A 20048-nucleotide genomic window follows, 5' to 3' on the forward strand; every position below is an offset into this window, starting at 1 on the left:
GATCACTAAAGGGAAAAGGAACATGAAAGAAGTGATTGTGTGGGCTGCTGATTTTGAGAGTTACACTTACTCGGTAACACATTGTCTCTGTATAAATTAATCTCCATTAAACAACAAGCCATACATAGATGTTTTATCTTTCACGTCTTTATGTCTCCAATAAATGCACTCTTCTTCATTTTTATAGTTTACTTTTTTCCCCAAAAGACTCTCTCTTAAAAGCGTGTACCTTTTGTACACATCAGCTTCAAAAAGCCTACAGAGTTTCTGGTGAATAGTAAGAGTGCTTTCTGGACATGGAATCTTGTTTCTCTCTGTGTATAAACTACTTCCCGGTTCGTTTTTTTCTCTCTACCGTGCAATTGAACTGAACTGTGTTTTGGTTTTGCACTGTCAGTAATCTGGTATTGGACATCTTATTAAAAAAGCAATTCCAAGTAAATAATTTCTGCCAGATAATTGAAGCAGTTAACTTAAGAGATACAGGAAAGACTCCTCCATAAAGCTCACCATCTAAACCACAACCTTTTGTTAGTAAATGTAGACACGGTTCTAACTACATCACTACTGTAAGCAGCCATTTATTGCTAACCAGTAAATTTAATGACTGCTTTGCACATGGCCCAGCTGATGCTGGGAATGAATTATTGCTCCCTAAAACAAGTGACAAATTGTGTATTTTATAAATCATGTTTTTTAAATTATTTTTTTAAAAGATCATCAGCTTTTATATTGAATGTTTCTATTTAGAGAGCTGGTAACTGGTATGAGGTAATTCCCAAACTCTTAACTCTCTCCCTGATATATTTTGTAACTCTAGTTTAATCTCTTCTTTCTGAAAAAACAACTACTTTACTTTCCTACTTCAAAAATAATAACAGCGTTAGCTCTAACACACTTGGAAGAAGTACTCTGATACTGATACAAAAGCTACTGTCTTCTAGTGAAGTAAAAAATACTGTATCATCATCTACATGAACACTGTTTGGGGAAAGAGGAAGACATGAATGCAGAAACTCCTGAGAACAAGCTATTGATGTCCAGTGCTAATACAAACCTAAACCTGGGTCAGCTGTATGACTGATGCTGTAAAACCAGTTTGCATTGTATGCCTTACAAAGCTAATTCATATAGGAAGAGTGTATTTCTTAAAATACTGATGAAAACATTACTTTGGTCTACAGTATTTGCTAAACCAAATACTACTTTTCTTGAAAAAATACTCTTCTGTCAATTTACAGTCTAAACAAGTGCACTGAAGTAATCAGAACATCATTACCAGTTCCCCAGGACTGCATTTACAAATTTTGACTTTACCTGGTTGTTGTTGGTTTTCAGTAAAGGTGGTGCTGGCTCATGATGTGATGAGGAAGCTGAACTGCTTTCAGTGTCACTGCCATCACTCAGACTAACCCTATGAAAACACACAACCAAGAGATTATTATACATCCAGACAAAGGGATGTTAACAGGGGTGAAATAAGCATGCACTCTGAGGTGAGACACTAAGATGACCGACTCCTCCCTAAGTAAGCCATCATTAATCAAGGCTGTGTAGAAGAGAGGCATCTCAGCAGAGCCACACACTGGAAAAAAACTGTGCAGCACAGAGAACAAGGGCCAGGTGTCTGCATTTACATCTTTTTCCTGGCTAAAATTTAAAAACCTAATGTCTTAGGAGAGGCCACAGGAAAAAGATCATCTAGTCAGTCTCATCCTTCATTTACTTAGGAAAAATAAGGAGTATTTATTTGGTAGATGAAAAAAAAAAGTTAGAGGAACATTAAATAAGGTTTAGTTTAAAAACTGAAACAAAATCTCTGCATTTAGAGACAAGTTGAGCTGGAGACAATCCTTCATACAACCACTGATGTGAACAAATTCTCAAACTGCTAGACATCTTGGGCTTTTTCTCCTTGATTCCAGCTTGTAAAGTGCACCAGAGAAGCACCTCACATTAACTACTGTATTCCTATTACCTGCGCATTTAAGCAGTAGCCGACACTGGCACTCAAATGCTGTGCTCTCACAGCAGAACCCTGTGGATCAGACAAAGAACCCACTACAAAAAGGATTGAGAGAAACTGTTTCAGATTTTCGACAACCTTTAACATTCAGGTGAAGCTTCAAGCTGCCTAAAGAACAGACAATTCTTAGAACACCCTCTTACGATTGCAGCTAAGATACAGAGTCCTTTAAAAAAAAAGTAATTTCTGTGACAAAACCTTCTCTTACCTTCTGTCTGCACTTTTGTACATCATCTGCTGCACAGAGTGCAGAGCTTATGTGAAAGTCAAATTTCATTGATTCTGATCCAGTTTAGTAACCAATATAAACCTGGTAAGCAATGAGGCTACCAGGTTACTTCCAATCACAAGACACTCACCTGCAATTCCTGCTTCCTCCTCGTGTATTTACAGGTCGTTCTAACTCAGAATCATTGTCATTCTCATCTGCTTCATCTGATTCATCTTCATTATCATCTGAATGCAGGTCTTTCATTATAGACCTTAGTGGACCTAAAACAACATAGACAATAAAATACACAAATGAACTTCACTTTTCAGTGTTCCATCCAGGCAATTCACTCATGTTTGTAGATAAGAGAAAACTACCCTCCCCACAGTACTGGGTGAGGAGAGTCTTAAACATTAAACAAATGAAGGAATGATCTGGGGGCTTATGTTGCAGGGACTTATCCATGGATCATTTACGCACATGAGCAAGTCAGTCAGCATCAACAGATTTACTCATGACAGTAAACAGACTCATGTTCAAGCGTGTGTGTGACTGGCCCCTTGGACCATAGCTGAAATAAGTAAAACACTGCCATGCCAAGAGAAATTGAGTATTATTGTAGAATTATTAGAAACAAGACTCTTTTGCATTGCTGAGTTTTACCATTTTTTGCTTCTAGAAGGGCATTAAATAAAAGTAAAGATGTCTAACATCATCAAGTCAAATCATTACCTAACTCTAGCGAGTTTGGTGCTAAACCATTTCCCTTACCACCACATCTATCCATCTTCTAAACACTTCCAGGGATGGTGATTCAACCACCTCCCTGAGGAGCCTATACCAGAGTTTGATTAACTCCTTCAATGAGGAATTCTCTTCTGATATTCAATCTGAACCTCTCCTGGTGCCACTTGAGGCCATTTGTTCTCATCCTATCACTTGTTACTTGGGAAAAGAGACCAGCACCCACCACACTACAACCTCCTTTCAGGTAGTTGTAGAGAGTGATAAGGTCTCCCCTCAGCCTTCTCTTCTCCAGACTAAACAATCCCAGTTCCCTCAGGATTTGCTCTCCAGACACTTCAGTAGCTTTGATGCCCTTCTCTTGAGTAAAGGAAAAGGAAGTGTAGGTTCTGACCAGAGCAAAACATACAGCATCAACAGCATGCATGTTGCTTCATCGCTTTGATGTACAAGTCCACAGTCTGGACAAGGAATCCATTTACTTAACTGGAACTCCTCAAAAGAAGCAGTAAGCACTATTTGCTGTGGCAAAGAGGAGATGTATGTACCACTTGTTCTAATCTTGAAACTTGTTCTGATCAGAAGAAAACTCTCCCATCTAATCTTGAGAAGGCAGAAAAAACCTGAAAGACCATCTGTGATATGCCTTACATACAACCAAGAAGACTTGGATGGATCCAGTCTTCTCAGAAGAAAACACTAAGTGAACAGGTTTTTGTCTAATATAAGGTAACAGGAATGAGTATCCAAATCTTTTGGCTTGTAATGGATAGTTCACACAACTAAGAAGATTTTCATGAGAACATGAAAAAATGTGGTTTCAGCCAGAAAGGGTTCTGTTTAGCCTTAGATAAAAATCAAATGTATGAATTCAGTCATCTACTACAGTTCACTTCAGCTCTTGCTTTCTTTCATCTGGAGCAATGCTGCCAGGACACATTACAAAAACAGTACCAATTACCTACTGAATGGCAGTAAGATAGATATGGATCATGTGTATATTTAAAGACAAACTGTTGACCTGTGGCCCTAAAGTATTTTCATAACCATGTCTACCTTTGAGGAACACAAATGGATAAAACAAATATGGTTTTACTTAGTCAAAAGCTGCTTTTTTTTAATGCTCCTTATCCAAAGAACAAAACAAAAGTTGATTAAGAATGTATCAGTTGTACAATCTTATAAACCCAGGGAAAAAGGCCAAGCAAGAATTAAGAAGTTTAAGAGATTATACAGAATGAATCTGAACGTATTTACAGAAAAACCTGCCTTGGCAAGTCTTCTGGAAAGAAAATGACTTTTTTACTGAGTTCTAAGTAAACAGTAATTATTAGCCAGAAAAGTAAAATGCAAACAAAGTCAACTTCAAGTCTAACCATCATCTTTTCCTGCCATGCATCTAAAGTAAATAATGCATGCTCTTCAAACTTCTGAACAGTATGGGGAGATCACAGCCCTTTAAAAGGGTCCACAAAGATACATCCTTGGGATTCTCATCATGGTAAGCCATACCTCCCTGGGCAGGGCTTTAGATGGAATGAAGTGTCATGCTACCTAACCCTGCAAGTGAACAACCTCAGAAACGGAGGGTCTTTTGAGCTTAGCATCTGTTAAACGAATGGCCTGCATTTAATGCTTCAGAATATAGACCCTTCACAGCCTTTTCTCAAATACACATTCTCTCGCCTTTTATTTTGCCACATCTGAAAACAACCCAGGGAAAAGTAAAACTGTAGCAATTCCAGGCTGTAAATGGCAGCAGAAAAGTCGTGAAGATATGCCATCAGTTCTTTTCCTTTGTTGGTACCTTGTTGTCTGCTGTTTTGAGATGGCGTAAAACTGGAACTGGAGCTGGAACTGGCAGGACTGGGCTGTTCAGACTCAACAGGAAAAAAAAGAAAAAACAAAGTAAGTAACATATTAAGAAACAGTTTTGTCTAAAACTCTTACTGTTGCTGCCTAAGGCATGCTGTCAAGGGACAAACTCTATGGAACAGAAAAATATCCAAAGGTCCTTACTTCAGGTATCAGGTAAACATTGTGTATAGTGCTATGCGCTCAGCATACGCACACATTACTACATCATCCAGTTCTTTATTAAAGCCAAAGTCCTAGCTTCCCAGATACCTGGAACACACAGATTACGAAAGATAACTTTAAAATTACTGAGAAAGGCCCACTAATCTAGAAAAGTCTGCATCACTTTTCTCATAGTGGTAATGGCTTATGAGGGTTGTACCGAGAAGTCTTGCTTCCTGCTGCCATGATGAACGTCTGTACATTCTTAGAGCCTGGAGAAGGTATGTACTTGCACACTCGTGTATACACAAGGCAAAGAACAAACCTGGTATCTGGGCACAGGGAATGCTAACACAGAACATAAAACAAGAAAGATGTGTCCATACAGAAGGAATGGTGAAAATCAGGTTAGGAAGTAAGTATCTGAAAATCTAGTATTGAGATGAAACCAACCTATACTTTAAATTTTATACAATTCTGCTACCATGATGTGTTACCCATGCTAATGAAAGTCTCCTAACTCTTTTTGACTGTACAATATCCCTCATGATTAAGTTCAAACTAAAGTGTTCTCAGAAGCAACCAGAGTAATATCCTGTCACTCTAAGGCTCTAGCAGTTGCTTTTTCTTCATAAATCAATCTGTTGCCTTTCATAATGAGCAGGCAGACTTACAGCCTTTTACTGCCTTTTCTCACAAGGAAAGATGTCTGTTTCAGCAACAGAATGCTTAAAAGCCCCAACATTAACATCTGCTTTCCCCCCAACGAATACCAGCTTCACTTCTCACACATACAAAAACCAAAACGCAGCCTTCCGGATGTGACTGTACGCATATACACCTTGTACACAGGTGAATCAACCCTGTAAAAGAAAACCCCACTGAACCAACAACATAATCCATTTCTGAGCACTGAGAGTCTTACATGGTTCACTATATCATACATTTTTGGAGACACTGCAGCAATACTGCTCCAAAACAGTAATTCTGGGGAAAAAAAATCATTACTTTTTTTTTAAACTGCCTGAAGTTTTGCAGAATCATACAAGATTTTAAACTATAAAATAATTATGATAACATGAAATGCACTGCATTGATGAAGAGCAAGAGTCAATGAAAACGTTAAAGCCATCACCTCTCTGGAAACTAATTTTGGTATCCCAGCTTCAAGTTTCTCTTAAACATCTGGTTTATCTCTTACTTCCCTGCTTTTTGCAGCAAAATGACTAGCTGAAAACTGGTTTCTGCACATTTCCATTAACGGTGTTTTTCCTTTATTAATTTCAACATGAACTTTAACTCAGGTAAAATCCATTCCTATTAAAAAAAAGAACAAACACTAGAAGTCTATCATATTCAAATTGAAACACTACAGACGTGCTAGAACTATAGGAAAAAATCCCGCAAACCACTCAGGCATGGATATTTTTGTTGCTTTTAAAATGTCACTACTTTCTTTTTGAACCAGTTTACTTTAAATGAAAAAAGGGAAAGGGCCTGGTCTCGTTCACATTATACAACATATAAACACCACAGAAATACCTCAGTGTCAAAATTTGTTCCTAGCATTAACTGATTGAGACCACAAGAAGGAAAGAATATAAATAGATATAAAATTGTTATAATACTTATCCAGTAAAAAATCTGGTCTGCTTTAGCAAGATCACTTTGAGAAGCCAAATCATAAAAAGTCCTAGTGAAACATGAAGTATTATTTTTTGAAAAGGGTTCTTAATATCCCCTTAACTTGTGAGTTACATAACACTGGGGAAGTGGCTGATACACCAGAGGGTCGTTCTGACACCCAGAGGGACCTTGCACCAACAGGAACAAGAAGTGTGAAGTCCTGTGCCTGGGGAACCAAAATATTCCGAGGGACACCCAGATGGAAAGCAAGGATCTTCATGGATCTCACATTAAGTATATACATTAGACATACATATAGTATATACATTATATATACATTAGTACACAAATACCTGCAGGGAGGGTGCAAAGAGGACACAGCCAGGCTCTTTTCAGTGGCACCCAGTGACAGCAACAATGGGCAGAAAACAGAAACAGGAGGATCCCTCATTGGTATCAGGACACACTTGTACCACAGTACAAGTGACCAAGCGTGGGCACAGGTTGCTCATTGAGGTTGTGGGGGCTCCCTCCTCAGAGATATTAAAAAAGGACTAGACACAGTTCTAGGCAACCAGCTCTAAGTGGCCTGGCATGGCTCTTAAACTGAAAAAAGCCAAATGTAAACTGATGGAAGCTCTCATCAGGTAACCCCAAACAAGAAGGATGAAAACTCTGTTCTGAATATGTAGGTAACACTGACAAAGACAGGATTATATAAAGCCTTATGATTTTCAAAACTGACACCAAAAATGGTGTTAACTAGAACATACTTCCCCAGAAATGTGTGAAAAGACAGTATTTGTGAAGAATTAAAACAGTATGAGCAGCCCAATAAGGGGTAGAGTTCTACTCCATGTGGGGAATGTTCTACTCAAAGTGCAAGGAAAAAAACAAACCCAAACCACGAAAATATGAAGATATCTGAAATAAATTACTCATGTGAAGAATATGGCTTTTTTGTTTTTTTTGTAAGCTCAGTGGCATGAAAGCCCTGTGATGAGAGAATGGTGGCTGTCCCTCTAACTTGACAAGCAATAGCCAGACATGAATTTTATGGAAGTTTGACTTAATTTTAAACATTCCCTTTGAGAACCTTCACACGTTTTGTACACAAAGCTCTTGTAAGCCAACAAAGGAAATAAATGTATTTCAGAAATTCTAACCCTCAATTTTAGTACTAGATACAAACTAGAATATTCAGCCTAAGTATTAAAGCCAATGTGAGTTTCCTTCAACTAATGTACATTTTCTTCTCTGATGGTACTAATAGCAATGGTAGAGGGTATGTGGTAGCTGTTTTGGCCACCACTGACAGCTGCTTTATCTGAAGCCAACATTTCCTGATTTTCTTCCTTTGCCCTATTTTACTCTCCTGTGCCCTGCTTTACATACCAGCACAGAGAAGGGCAGATGTTGATGAAGTCCCAGTTCATGTTTTGGGAAACTGAACAGACAGTTTGCTGCCACTTTTGGTGCAGTCAAAAAGGCTGCTCACCTAATTTCTCCTGATATTAGAAATTCATGTGCTCATGCACTGAAATTCATTAACAAAGAAGCAGCTGGAGAACCATCTCACTCCATGTAGAGCTTCTTTTATGGATGTTTTTCTGCACTACAGTACATTTCCACACCATTAGAGATCTGGTCTTCTCAGCAGGTACTCACAGACTTCGCAAATTTACTACAGTTGTTTTCTGTTATGTCATTTTGACTCTGTAAAGTGCTCCCAGCATGACCCTACACTAAACCTTTACTATGTGGAAATCTTGTCAAGGTCATACACATCAAGTAAATACAAACCTAAATATATTAAGAATGACAGCTTTTCTTCTAGAGTGCTGCCACACAGAGTCCCTGTGCACTGTCTTTGCTATGGCAGACTACTGGCTTCTGAACTCATGTCCCAGAAAATAAAAAACAATTGTCCACAATTTCACCACAGACTATAGATCTCACACAGAGAGAGATCCAGCACAGCTCTTCCATCTTTGGAAGATATATTTGTTGGCCTTGTCACCTTTGCAGCAAGGCTCCGTATATTTATTTTTGTTTCAAAGTTAATTCCTGAGTTTTAAATGATAGTGAAAATCTCAGCTTTCATTTCTGTACATTCCAGTGTCAGTTAAACACTGCAGGGAGGAAAATACAAAAATCTATCTTGTACCCTAAAAAAATCAAGTCCCTAAAACATAACAAAGCCCCTCAAACTGTTTTTCAATGTTTCACAATTTTTAGCCTGCCTTGTGGTAGTGTAGGCTGAAAAACACTTTTTATATGTCATGAGCAGCAACAGTATACTCTGCACGTGTTTTTCTCTAGATACACTTTTAAGGCATTTGTCACTGTGGTTTCTAAGTACTTGATATATGCTAATATTATTATGTATTTGTTTTGTAGTTTTCACAAAAGATCCTGCATACTACTTCCACATAGAAATACACAATGCTGATTCTTTGAAAAAATACACCACAGAATAGATCATTTTCATCCTGCAGGTATTTTACCATTTACAGCTGACACACCTGCTGTAACTTTGCCTACACATGTACTTTTACTGATTACTACAAAAAATAATTCTCATTTAAAGCTTCTTTTTCTTGCTTTGGAAACTTAAAATAGATTCTTGGTAGTGAGATCTCTGTTTTATATTATTAAAGAGAGTTTTGCAATGGTTTCATAAGGTGCAGTAAGTTAAGAACTGATACAAGATATAAAGTCAAAGAAAAGCTCTTTTCAAAATCCTAATACTTGTTTATATTTAAACTATGTTTCACTCACACTGTTAAAATGTAATGTGGTGTACTTGTAATATAACTGATACAGGTAACCGAAATTATTAAATATATTGTCTAGTGGTTATTAACATGATTAAAACTATTGGCTAAATTACAATCTCATGTACTACAACCCTGAGCAATCTTGAATTGTGTTCAAAGGATCAGAGGCTGCACACAGCACAAATAAATCATGTTGAATCATAACATACACAAACTGCTCTCTTTAGCTAAAATTGTAATATTAGAGTGCATTAACTTCATTAAAGCAGCATAAGCAATGGAAAAAGACTGCTCGTGAAATAAACTAGATTAAAATTATCATAGCCTATATCTACTCTTTTCTTTAATGGTTTAAACCATAATACTTGTGGTTGATAATTTAAATAATTAAAAACATAAAGGTTTTACTCTGATGGACTCCATCTTTAAGGTCTTTTCTAACCCAAGCAATTCTATAATCTACATGCAATCTTCTCCTACTGTTTAGGTAATACCCAAAAGGACCTCACACAAAGCAGCAAAGTTACTTGATTTACTTGTGTCCTAATCACCACAGATCAGCCCACAATAATATTAAAGGGCATGAATTTTGCAGTGGCTTTCTGATCTGGATAATGAATGCTGAAGCTGCTGATCCATTTACTGCTGTCCCTGTACCTAGGGATAGGTACCCATTATCCCTAGACACACATGTAATATTTCCTGGTGCACCCAGGCACCAGCAGAGCAGCCTGTTAACCTCAGCTACAATACACAGTTCTGCTGGTGATGGGGTGTATTATCAGTCACACATAAACATTCTCCTCTTTTATCATTATGAGGTGATGATGTAAGTTTTGTGGATATTTAAAAAGAAGCAGCCAAGTGCAAACAGCTCCATATATCCTTATCATCTAACTCTTCTCTCTGAAACTTCAATTCCTACAATACAGAACATCATTTCCTCCCCTTTTGCCAGGTGGCTTGCAGCACAGTTAGTACTGAGTAAGCAATTACTTCACAGAGGTTCAGCCATCCAGGATGAGAACAGGTAACATGCCTCAATATAATCTGAAAAACTTGACATATGGGCTCCAGAATCCAGACTGCCCTGTCCTGCTGTGCTACACATTGTGCAAGGACTATAGTTTTCAATGGGATAAAGTCAGCATTCATTACCAAATTCCTTGGTGGCTTCATAGTCAGACAACTTTATAACAAAGAATTCTGGTAACCAGAGCTATATGCACACCTCCTTGTTTTCAGCCTCAAATGGAAATGAATTGTGTGAGATATTGCTGCTTAGAGAGGAGCATTAGAAACCCCACTAATATGATGAATGCCAGAGGAAGCACAAACTACGCATTTCAGTTGGGCACAAAAGGATTTCTATTTTCAAGGGAAGAGTCAAGCCTGCTTTGCAGCTTTTACCAGAAAATGTTAGGTTTTACAGGAATTACTACCAACACAGCTGAATGTTTTACTCAAACTTTTTTGAGTAAGAAGTGTGAAGACAATGCATTTTGTAAAACCTTTTTTTCCTAACAAAAGTATCAGCTACACTAAGGTTTCTGACACATTGAGTTAAAACAAATTCACACCAACATTTTCTTAAAGTTTGAGCGGCAGTTTTCCTATTGCCAGTGTGGTGATGCAGAACCAGTTTCAGAGAACACCCAGATTACTGTTAAAATTAGTTGCAGACATAAGACTTTCCCTAAACAGTAACTGCTGCCTGGCATGCCTTGCAGTGAAATAGTGGACGTTGTTGCTACGAGGGAACAGGCAACCACAGAGAGGGCAAGAAAAAGCACCACTGGATTACATTTGTTTTCACTTACTCCCTGTACCAGAGCTACACTGCGCACTTCACTGCTAGAATAACAGCGACATACAGGCACTACCATTCTCAAGTTTGAGACAGGTGCAGGATGCTTATCAGGAGCATCCCTTGTCCATTCCTAAAGGGCCACCATTCCCCCCACACACAGTTATCTCTCACTGCAGCATGAACTGTCAACCCTCAGGACAACCTCAGGGTTCCACAGCATAGAGAGCTGAACAGCAGTCCCTCATCAGGAGGCAAGTAATTGTCATTAATTCTACACAGGCATGACACATGATACACTCATGGCAGTAGTGAGTTCAGGCAGTCTTTATCCTGCCTTGATGAAACTTCCATTTCAAGGGATTAGTTGGTCTATAAAATTTAAAAATTATGTGTTTACGGTGTGTCCTGGAGAATTCACATCAGTCATCACTGGATTACAAGCCCCTAAATGGGAAGCATTATGAAAATTATCTAATGGAGCTTGGCAGCAAACCTTCAAATGTCATAAGTAAAACATACCCTTTTTGCCAAGTGAAATAACTATGAACTTTACAGTTCCCCACAAAGAAAATAAAAGGGAATAAAAGCCTTGGACAGATCTAACTATCACAGACATATTTAAACTATTTCAGCTGATAACTAACAGGTGCTGGATTTTAATTACATGGAGCAATTTCTCTGGATCACAACATAACATAAATAAGTGGATAAAGCGACTTAAAAGCACTAAAATCTGTATTAAGAGGGTCTTACCTGGTCACGATTGAAATAAAATATCCTATCTTTAGCATTTTCAGTGTAACCATCTTGGCCTTGCAAAAATGCCTTAACTTTACTGGACCAGGCACAGTGTCTTTTTTTTCCCTTACCCTTTTTTGTCACAAAAGAATCAATCAAATTGAAATACTGACATTGCACACATCCAGTTAAAATCCTTACTTTCTGCAGGTTAGCAAGTGAATAGAATACTCCAGAGCTGAAACACAGGCAATAAGAGCCTGTCAAAAAATGCACTTATGCAAATGATTTAATTAATTCACAAATAGTCCCCACTGAAATAGATATAGCCAACACCTGCATTTAAAGTAAAATACATAGGTCTCACTCCTGAGTTGTCACAATTTATTGGTACACATTTCTGCTCAGTTCGTATTTCACAGAATCATAGAATCATACAATCAACCAGGTCAGAAGAGACCTCCAAGATCATTCAGTCCAACCTATCACCCAGCCCTATCCAATCAACTAGACCATGGCACTAAGTGCCCCATCCAGTCTCCTCTTGAACATCTCCAGTGACAGCGACTCCACCACCCCCCTGGGCAGCCCATTCCAATGGGCAATCACTCTATGAAGAACTTCCTCCTAACATCCAGCCTATACCAGCCCTGGCACAACTTGAGACTGTGTCCTCTTGTTCTGCTGCTGGTCGCCCCCACCTGCCTACAACCTCCCCCAAGGTAGTTGTAGACAGCAATGAGGTCACCCCTGAGCCTCCTCTTCTCCAGGCTGAACAACCCCAGCTCCCTCAGCCTCTCCTCATATGGTTTGTGTGCCAGGCCCCTCACCAGCTTCGTTGCCCTTCTCTGGACACGTTCCAGTACCTCAACATCTCTCTTGAACTGAGGGGCCCAGAACTGGACACAGTACTCAAGATGTGGCCTGACCAGAGCCGAGTACAGGGGAAGAATAACCTCCCTTGTCCTGCTGGCTACACTATTCCTGATCCAGGCCAGGATGCCATTGGCTCTCCTGGCCTCCTGGGCACACTGCTGACTCATGTTCAGCCTACTGTCAACCAGTACCCCCAGGTCCCTTTCTGCCTGGCTGCTCTCCAGCTACTCTGTCCCCAACCTGTAGTGCTGCTTGGGGTTGTTGTGGCTAAAGTGTAGAACTTAGCACATAGCCTTGTTAAATCTCATCCCATTGGCCCCTGCCCACCCATCCAGCCTGTCAAGGTCCCTCTGCAGGGCCGTCCTACCCTCCAACAGATCAACGCCTGCTCCTAATTTCATGTCATCTGCAAACTTACTGATGATGGACTCAATTCCTTCACCTACATCATCAATAACGATATTGAACAGGACGGGGGCCAGCACTGATCCCTGGGGGACACCACTAGTGACTGGCTGCCATTTCCATAGGCTTGGATTTGCCAAAAGGCTGCTATTACTACTAATGGCAATGTTCTATTGCAAGAACATACACAGGCCGGAAGGGAAAAAGCAATATATATCATGTGCAAAATAATCACACCAGAAGCAGAACTTAATCTAACAAAGCCACATACATCCTCTAAAAAATGCACTAACGAACCACTTTCATGCACAGAAAATAGTAACAGTTTTTATTCCGATCACTGCAACTGGAGATATGCTACATGTCACTCCTGAATAATTTTGCTAGCTATTAAGTCTATCACTGGTGCTGAAGTCTTGCACACACTTTAAATCATGGACATACTTGGAAAATGACACTCAAGAAGGGTATCACTTTTAAAGCGACCAAGAGAAGGGTTAGGAGAAATGGAGATACACATTTCACTTCAGTGCCCACAACTAGGTAGAGCACAATGCCAATATTAAATAAAAAGCATTGAGACATTCTGCTTTTCTGTCTGAAAGTTAAGCCCATTAATTGAAAGGATACACCTAATCTCAATTCACAGGCTCTATCTGAAGCAAACAGGGGACTAGCAGCATTGACTTCCTGCAGCACTTGCCCAGTAAAACACCACCTGTGTTTCATACTACTTGTCAGCTTTCTTTACCATCAGAACTTATTAGAATGTTGTCCTTAATTTAAAAACCTGAAGACAGCCTTTGCAACTGAGAATTGATCATGGACTGGTGACTCCCTGCTACAGGAGCAGAAAGCCTGATACGCATATCAAGCCCAGTTCACAGAGAGGTCTGCTGTCTTCCTGGTGCCCGGGTGAAGGACATCATAGGTAAACTTCCCACCCTTGTGAATTCTTCAGATCACTACCCACTTCTGGTCTTTCAGGTGGGTAGCGATAATGTAAGCAATAAGAGACTCACAATGAATTAAAAGAGACTTCAGGACCTTAGGGCAACTGCTAAAGAGATGAGGAGCTCAAGTTGTGTTCTCCTCTATCCCTCTGACATAAGCGATGGACATGGGAATATTTAGGAAGAGCCAACAGGTCAATTCATGGCTCTGGGACTGGTGCTGTCGAAAGGGCTTTGGATTTTATGATCACAGCTTGGTTTACAAGGCACCAGAGCTGCGAGCAACTAAAGGGATGCACTTGTCCCAGAGGGGGAAAAGGATTCTGGGGCAGGAGTTGGCAGGGCTCATTGATAATGCTTTAAACTAGATTTGAAAGGGAAAGGGATTATTAATCTCATGCTGGCCTGTGATAAACAGTGGGGCAGCTCACCAGAGGCAGAGGAATAGAGTGCTATCAAGGGCTCTCAACTTACTGCCCTGAAGCAAGCCAGGGACAATGCACCAAGACACCCCAAGGGAATCAAGGCAGATTCACACAAGAGGGTGACATGGCCAGCCCAGCTGAAGCACCTCTATGCAAATGCATGGAGCTTGGGCAACAAACAGGACAAATTGAGGGCCACTGTGCTGCTGTGAAAGCCATGACATAGTGGCTATTACTGAAACTTGGTGGGATGATGTCCATGACTAGAATGTAGATACAAGCTCTTTAGGAAGGACAGGTGGGGTAGGAGGGGAGGAGGTGTTGCTCCGTGTATCAGTGAGCAGCTGGAACTGGTGGAGCTCCACCTCGGGAAGGATGATGAGCTGGTTGAGAGCATATGGGTTAAGAGTAAAGGGAAGACAGCGGAAAGTGATGTTACTATAGGGGTCTGCTGCAGGCCACCTGACCAGCAGAACCAAGCAGATGAGGCCCTCCGCAGGCAGACAGAAGTGGCTTTGCATTCACAAGCTCTGGTCCTTGTTGGGGATTTCAACCACCTTGACATCTATTGGAGGGAGAATACAACTAGGCACCAGCAATCCAGGATGTTCCTGGAATGCACAAATGACAACTTCCTCCTCCAAATGGTAGAAGAACCAACAAGAAAAGGTGCTTTGATGGACCTTCTCACCAACAGGGAAGGGCTGGTGACCACTGTGAGGCTCAGGGACAGCCTTGGCTGCATTACCATGAAGTGATAGTTTAAGATCCTCAAGGCAATTAAGAGGACATATTCCAAGCTTTACAACCCTGGACTTTAGACACAGACTTTGATATCACACTTCAGGAATCTGCTGGCCAAAGCATTGTGGGACAAAGCCCTAGAGAGAAGAGGGGCCCAGGACAGGTGGTCAGTATTCAAGGATCACCTTCTCCGTGCCCAGGAGAAAAGTATCCCCACAAAGAGGAAAGCAGTAAAGAATGCTAGAAGACCTGCCTGGATGAGCAAGGAGCTGCTGGACACACTGTCACACAAAAAGAAACTCTACAAGGAGTGGAAGAAAGGACAGCTAGAATGGGGGGTATATAAGGAAGCTGCCCAAGCAGCAAGAGACCTGGTTAGGAAAGCTAAAGCTCAGTCAGAATTAAATCAGCCAGGGAGATGAAGGGGAAGAGCAAAAATTTCTATAGGTGTATTAATGGTAAAAAGAAGACTAAAGAAGGCATGGGCCCCCTCAGAAAGGAAACAGAAGAACTGGTGACAAGTGACATGGAGAAGGCTGAGGTTCTCGATGACTTCTTTACCTTAGAGTCTTCACTGGCAAGGGCTCCAGCCACACTTCCGGAGTCATGGAAGGTAATAGCATGGGCTGGAAGAAAGAACTGCCCATTGTGAGTCAAGATCAGGTTCATGACCATCTGAGGAACCTGAAAGTGTTCAAGTCCATGGGACCCAATGAGATACAACCACGGGTGCTGAGGGAACTGGTGGACTTAGGGTGCTGGTGAATGAGAAGCTAAGAATGAGCCAACAGTGTACACTTGCAGCCCATAAAGCCAACCACATCCTGCATCAAGAGAAGTGTGGCCAGCAGGTTGAGGGAGGTGATTGTCCCCCCTCTACTTCACTCTGGTGAGCCCCCACCTGGAGTACTGTGTCCAGTTCTGGAGCCCCTATTACAGGAAAGATATGAACATGCTGGAACATGTCCAGAGAAAAGCCATGAGGATGATCAGAGGGCTGCAGCTCCCCTCCTATGAGGACAGACTTAGAGAGTTGGGGTTATCCAGACTGGAGAAGAGAGGGGTCCAGGGAGGCCTTATTGTGGCCTTCCAGTATCTTAAGGGGGGTGTGTAGTGTGTGCAACAAAGCTGGGGAGGGTAATGATAGAACTAGGGGCAATGGAGCAAAAAATAGAAATGGGTAGATTCAGATTGGATATCAGGAAAAAGTTATTCATCATGAGTGGTGAGATACTGGAGCAGGTTGCCCAGGAAGGTGTTAGAGGCCTCATACCTTGAAGTTTTTAAGGTAAGGCTGGACGGGGCTCTGGGCAACCTGATCTAGTGTGAGATGTCCCTGCCCATGGCAGGAGCGTTGGAACTGGATGATCTTTGAGGTCCCTTCCAACCCTGACAGTTCTGTGATTCTGTGACTGCCCTTACCTCTGAAAAAAAGTCTTCCGTGCAACCAACAATAGGAACTTTTCCAGGAATTTCTAGCTTCTGGGAGATGTTTGATTAAAGCAGTACAAGTTCATCTGCTCCTAGTATGCAGCTTGGTGGGTCAATTTTTGGAGATAATGCCAACACTGCATGCTGATACCCCACTTCTTATCTTGCTTCTTATGTGTTATAAAACATTACCTAATGGGCAAATTTTAGAAATAATGAACATTTTTGAAAAGGGCATTTATGAAAGGGAGATCTGAACCCTTCCCTCAGCTTTTTTTTTTTAAAAAAGAAATGCACACAAAATCTTCTTGGTTTTGTGTAGCAACTGAGAAACTGAACTCTCTGTAAAATGTAAAAGCACAAGTAAAATTATCCTAGGTGAAGCAATACAACCTTAGCCATGGTGCAGTTAAAGACAGCTCTGCTACATTATACCATTTAGGAGAAATGTATGGTGTTTGCTGTGTGTAGCTACACATATGAGATCATACCAAGCAAGCAAGCAGTCACCATTCTAGGACATGGGTGTTTGAGAAAGAGAACATCTCTTACTCCATTGAGTAAGGAAAATACTGTCCTCAGAAAATTCTTTGCAAAGTTATGAAAAATTTAATTAAAACTAAAAGAACTAATTCACACAGAATAAGGTTTGCAGTACGTCATAAATGTAACTGAAAGTACTCGACCCAAAGTTAACATTCTTGTGTTATCCTCACAATTATCTTGTAAGTATAAATTTGTAATTTATTATATCTAACCCAAATTTGCTGAGTTGGGGCTTGCAGTTTTGCGTTTTTAAAGCAACTTTAGGACTAAATCTTGCTGAATATATGCCTAAATACTGATATATTCTTTGTTCATCAGTGCTACAATAACCACCACTGTAACTGTGCCAGGGTAAGAAAAAAATATTTGACTGAATATTACAGAGATAAGTCTCCAGAGAAGGAGACTCCATAATCTCTCTGGACAGCCTTTTCTGGTGCTGTGTCACCCTCACAGTGAAGAAATTCTCCTTAACTTCAAGTGAAACTGCTTGTGTTCTAGTCAGTACCCGCTGCCCTTCGTCATACTACTGGGCAGCACTGAAAAGAGCCCAGCCCCACCCTCGCAACCTCCACCCCTTATATATTCATAAATCCCCTCTCAGTCTTCTCTTTCCCAGGCTGAAGAGCACAGATCTCTCAGCCACAGCTACCTCCTCATGGCTCTCCATTGGACTCTCTCCCATACTTTCCTGTCCCTCTTGAACTGGGGAGCCCAGAATTGGACACAGTATTCCAGATGTGACCTCACTAAGGCAGAGTAGAAGGGGAGGAAAGCCTCCCTTTACCTCCTGGTCACACTCTTCTTAATGCACTCCAAGATACCATTGGGCTTCTTGGCCTTAAGGGCAAGGATTCCAAGGTCCTTCTCCACAGAGCTTCTTTCCAGCTGGTTGACCCCTAACCTGTAGTGTTCCACAGAGTTACTTCTCCCCAGATGCAGGACCCTACGCTTGCCCTTGTTGAACTTCATTAGATTCCTATCTGCCCAAGTCTCCAGTTTATATGGGTCTGGCTGAATGGCAGCACAGCCTTCATGGTGCGCCAGACACTCCTTGCTGAAGTCAAGGTAGACAACAGACACCGCTCTCCCCTCATCTACCCAGCTGGTCACACCATCACAGGAGGCAATCGGATTGGTCAAGCGTGACTTCCTCTTTATGAATCCACGCTGACTTTTCCTGAGAATCTTGTTTTCTTGCATGTGCTTAGAAAGGACCTCCAGAACCAGCTGTTCCAGCACCTTTCTAGGGATGGATGTGTGGCTGATTAGCCTGTAGTTTCTGGGCTCCTCCTTCTTACCCTTTTCGAAGATTGGAGTGACACTGGCTTTCCTCCAGTCCTCAGGCACCTCCCCTACTCTCCATGACCTTTCAAATATGGTCAAGAGTGGCTTAGGCAATAACTTCAATCAACTACAGCACTCACGACTCCCATCATGGATTTGTGGGTGTCCAGCTTGTCTGGGTGACCTCTAACCCAGCTGTCCTTGACTAAGGGAGTCTTTTTTCCTCCCAACTTTCTCTCTTACCTGTAAGAGTGAGGGCCGGCCTTAGCTGTAAAGACGGAAGCTAAGAAGGCATTCAGTAACTCTGCCTTCTTGGTGTCTTAGGTGTCATTAGGGCACCCACCTCATTCAGTAGGAGGCCCACATTTTGCCTGTTATTCCTTTTCCTGATGGTGTATACTTGAACAAACCCTTTAGTTTAGTCCATGATCCAGGCTATCAAGGCTAAAATACACTGGAGTCCAGATCAGCAGGATCTGCTTCTCTTTGAGCAGATTTGGGTAATTCACCCTCTCGGTAACAGTAGCTTGTAGAATGAGAATATCCTGAATCTGTGCAAATGGATTTGTCTCATTCATTGGTAATGGGTTGGCGATTGCAAGACAATCAAGAGGGAAACATATGACAACAACTAAAAAGGACTGGTTTCAAGCAATATTCATATCTTTCACATATCAGTTATTTGCAAGCTGCCACACACCTCTGTAGTGCCTGCATTTGTAAAAGTCCAGTTACATTGTAGTTGTTTCTCTCATGTCTTTTGTCTTTGAATAAATGGAGAACTGTTGCTGCAAATAGAAGCGTATGAGCTACTACATGGCACCCACTTGAATGATTGGGAAGTGTGAAAGCAAAATCTATGCTCATTACCAGATATACTGACAGTAGGCAGCAAGTCTTAAAGGTACTGACAAAAATTAAAATACAGGATTCAGCTTATTTTGAAGACATTAATAAATAATTCACACCAAGCCCGAGAGCGTGAACATTTTCAGGATTAAAGATTAATTTGTAAGTTTTAAACCAGAAAAAGAATGCCACCCCAACCACAATATCACCACTACCATGCCATAAAGCAGAGCCTGTCCTATTTCACATCGTTTTTTACAGCCTTTGCATGCCTTAAGGGACCAGTCATTAAAAGGTCACTTCAGAAATAAATTACTTTCTCCCTTGTGGCAAGTTTCTATGAAGTAAAAACCTAATGTTGACACTTCCCCACAGCAGGGAATTTATTGGCTGTTCCAGACAGGGCAGCAGGGCTATTAATCTGATGGCAGTAACAGAGGCACACAGCATAAAACAGAAAAATAAGAGACTTGAACAGGCACAGCTAGGAATAATTAACTTCCTCTCTACCATTCACACTACCTCCAGCCATAAGCACAAATAGAGGCATCAAACAAGGCTCTTCTTTCTCTTTCTGC

General features: G+C 41.0%; 1 protein-coding gene across 1 annotated transcript in view; it reads right to left on the bottom strand.

The window, feature by feature from the left end:
• Positions 1–20048, bottom strand: part of MLLT3 (MLLT3 super elongation complex subunit) — a 124112-nt gene that overhangs the window by 10503 nt on the left and 93561 nt on the right. Inside the window, exons 7-9 of the mRNA XM_054397582.1 lie at positions 4789–4861; positions 2386–2518; positions 1318–1414 (exon numbers count right to left, since the gene is read on the bottom strand). Of these exons, the coding sequence (XP_054253557.1) occupies positions 1318–1414; positions 2386–2518; positions 4789–4861 (303 nt within the window). The remainder of the gene's footprint in view (positions 1–1317; positions 1415–2385; positions 2519–4788; positions 4862–20048) is intronic.

Source organism: Indicator indicator, chromosome Z (assembly GCF_027791375.1).
Source record: "Indicator indicator isolate 239-I01 chromosome Z, UM_Iind_1.1, whole genome shotgun sequence".
Classification (NCBI taxonomy): Eukaryota; Metazoa; Chordata; class Aves; order Piciformes; family Indicatoridae; genus Indicator; species Indicator indicator.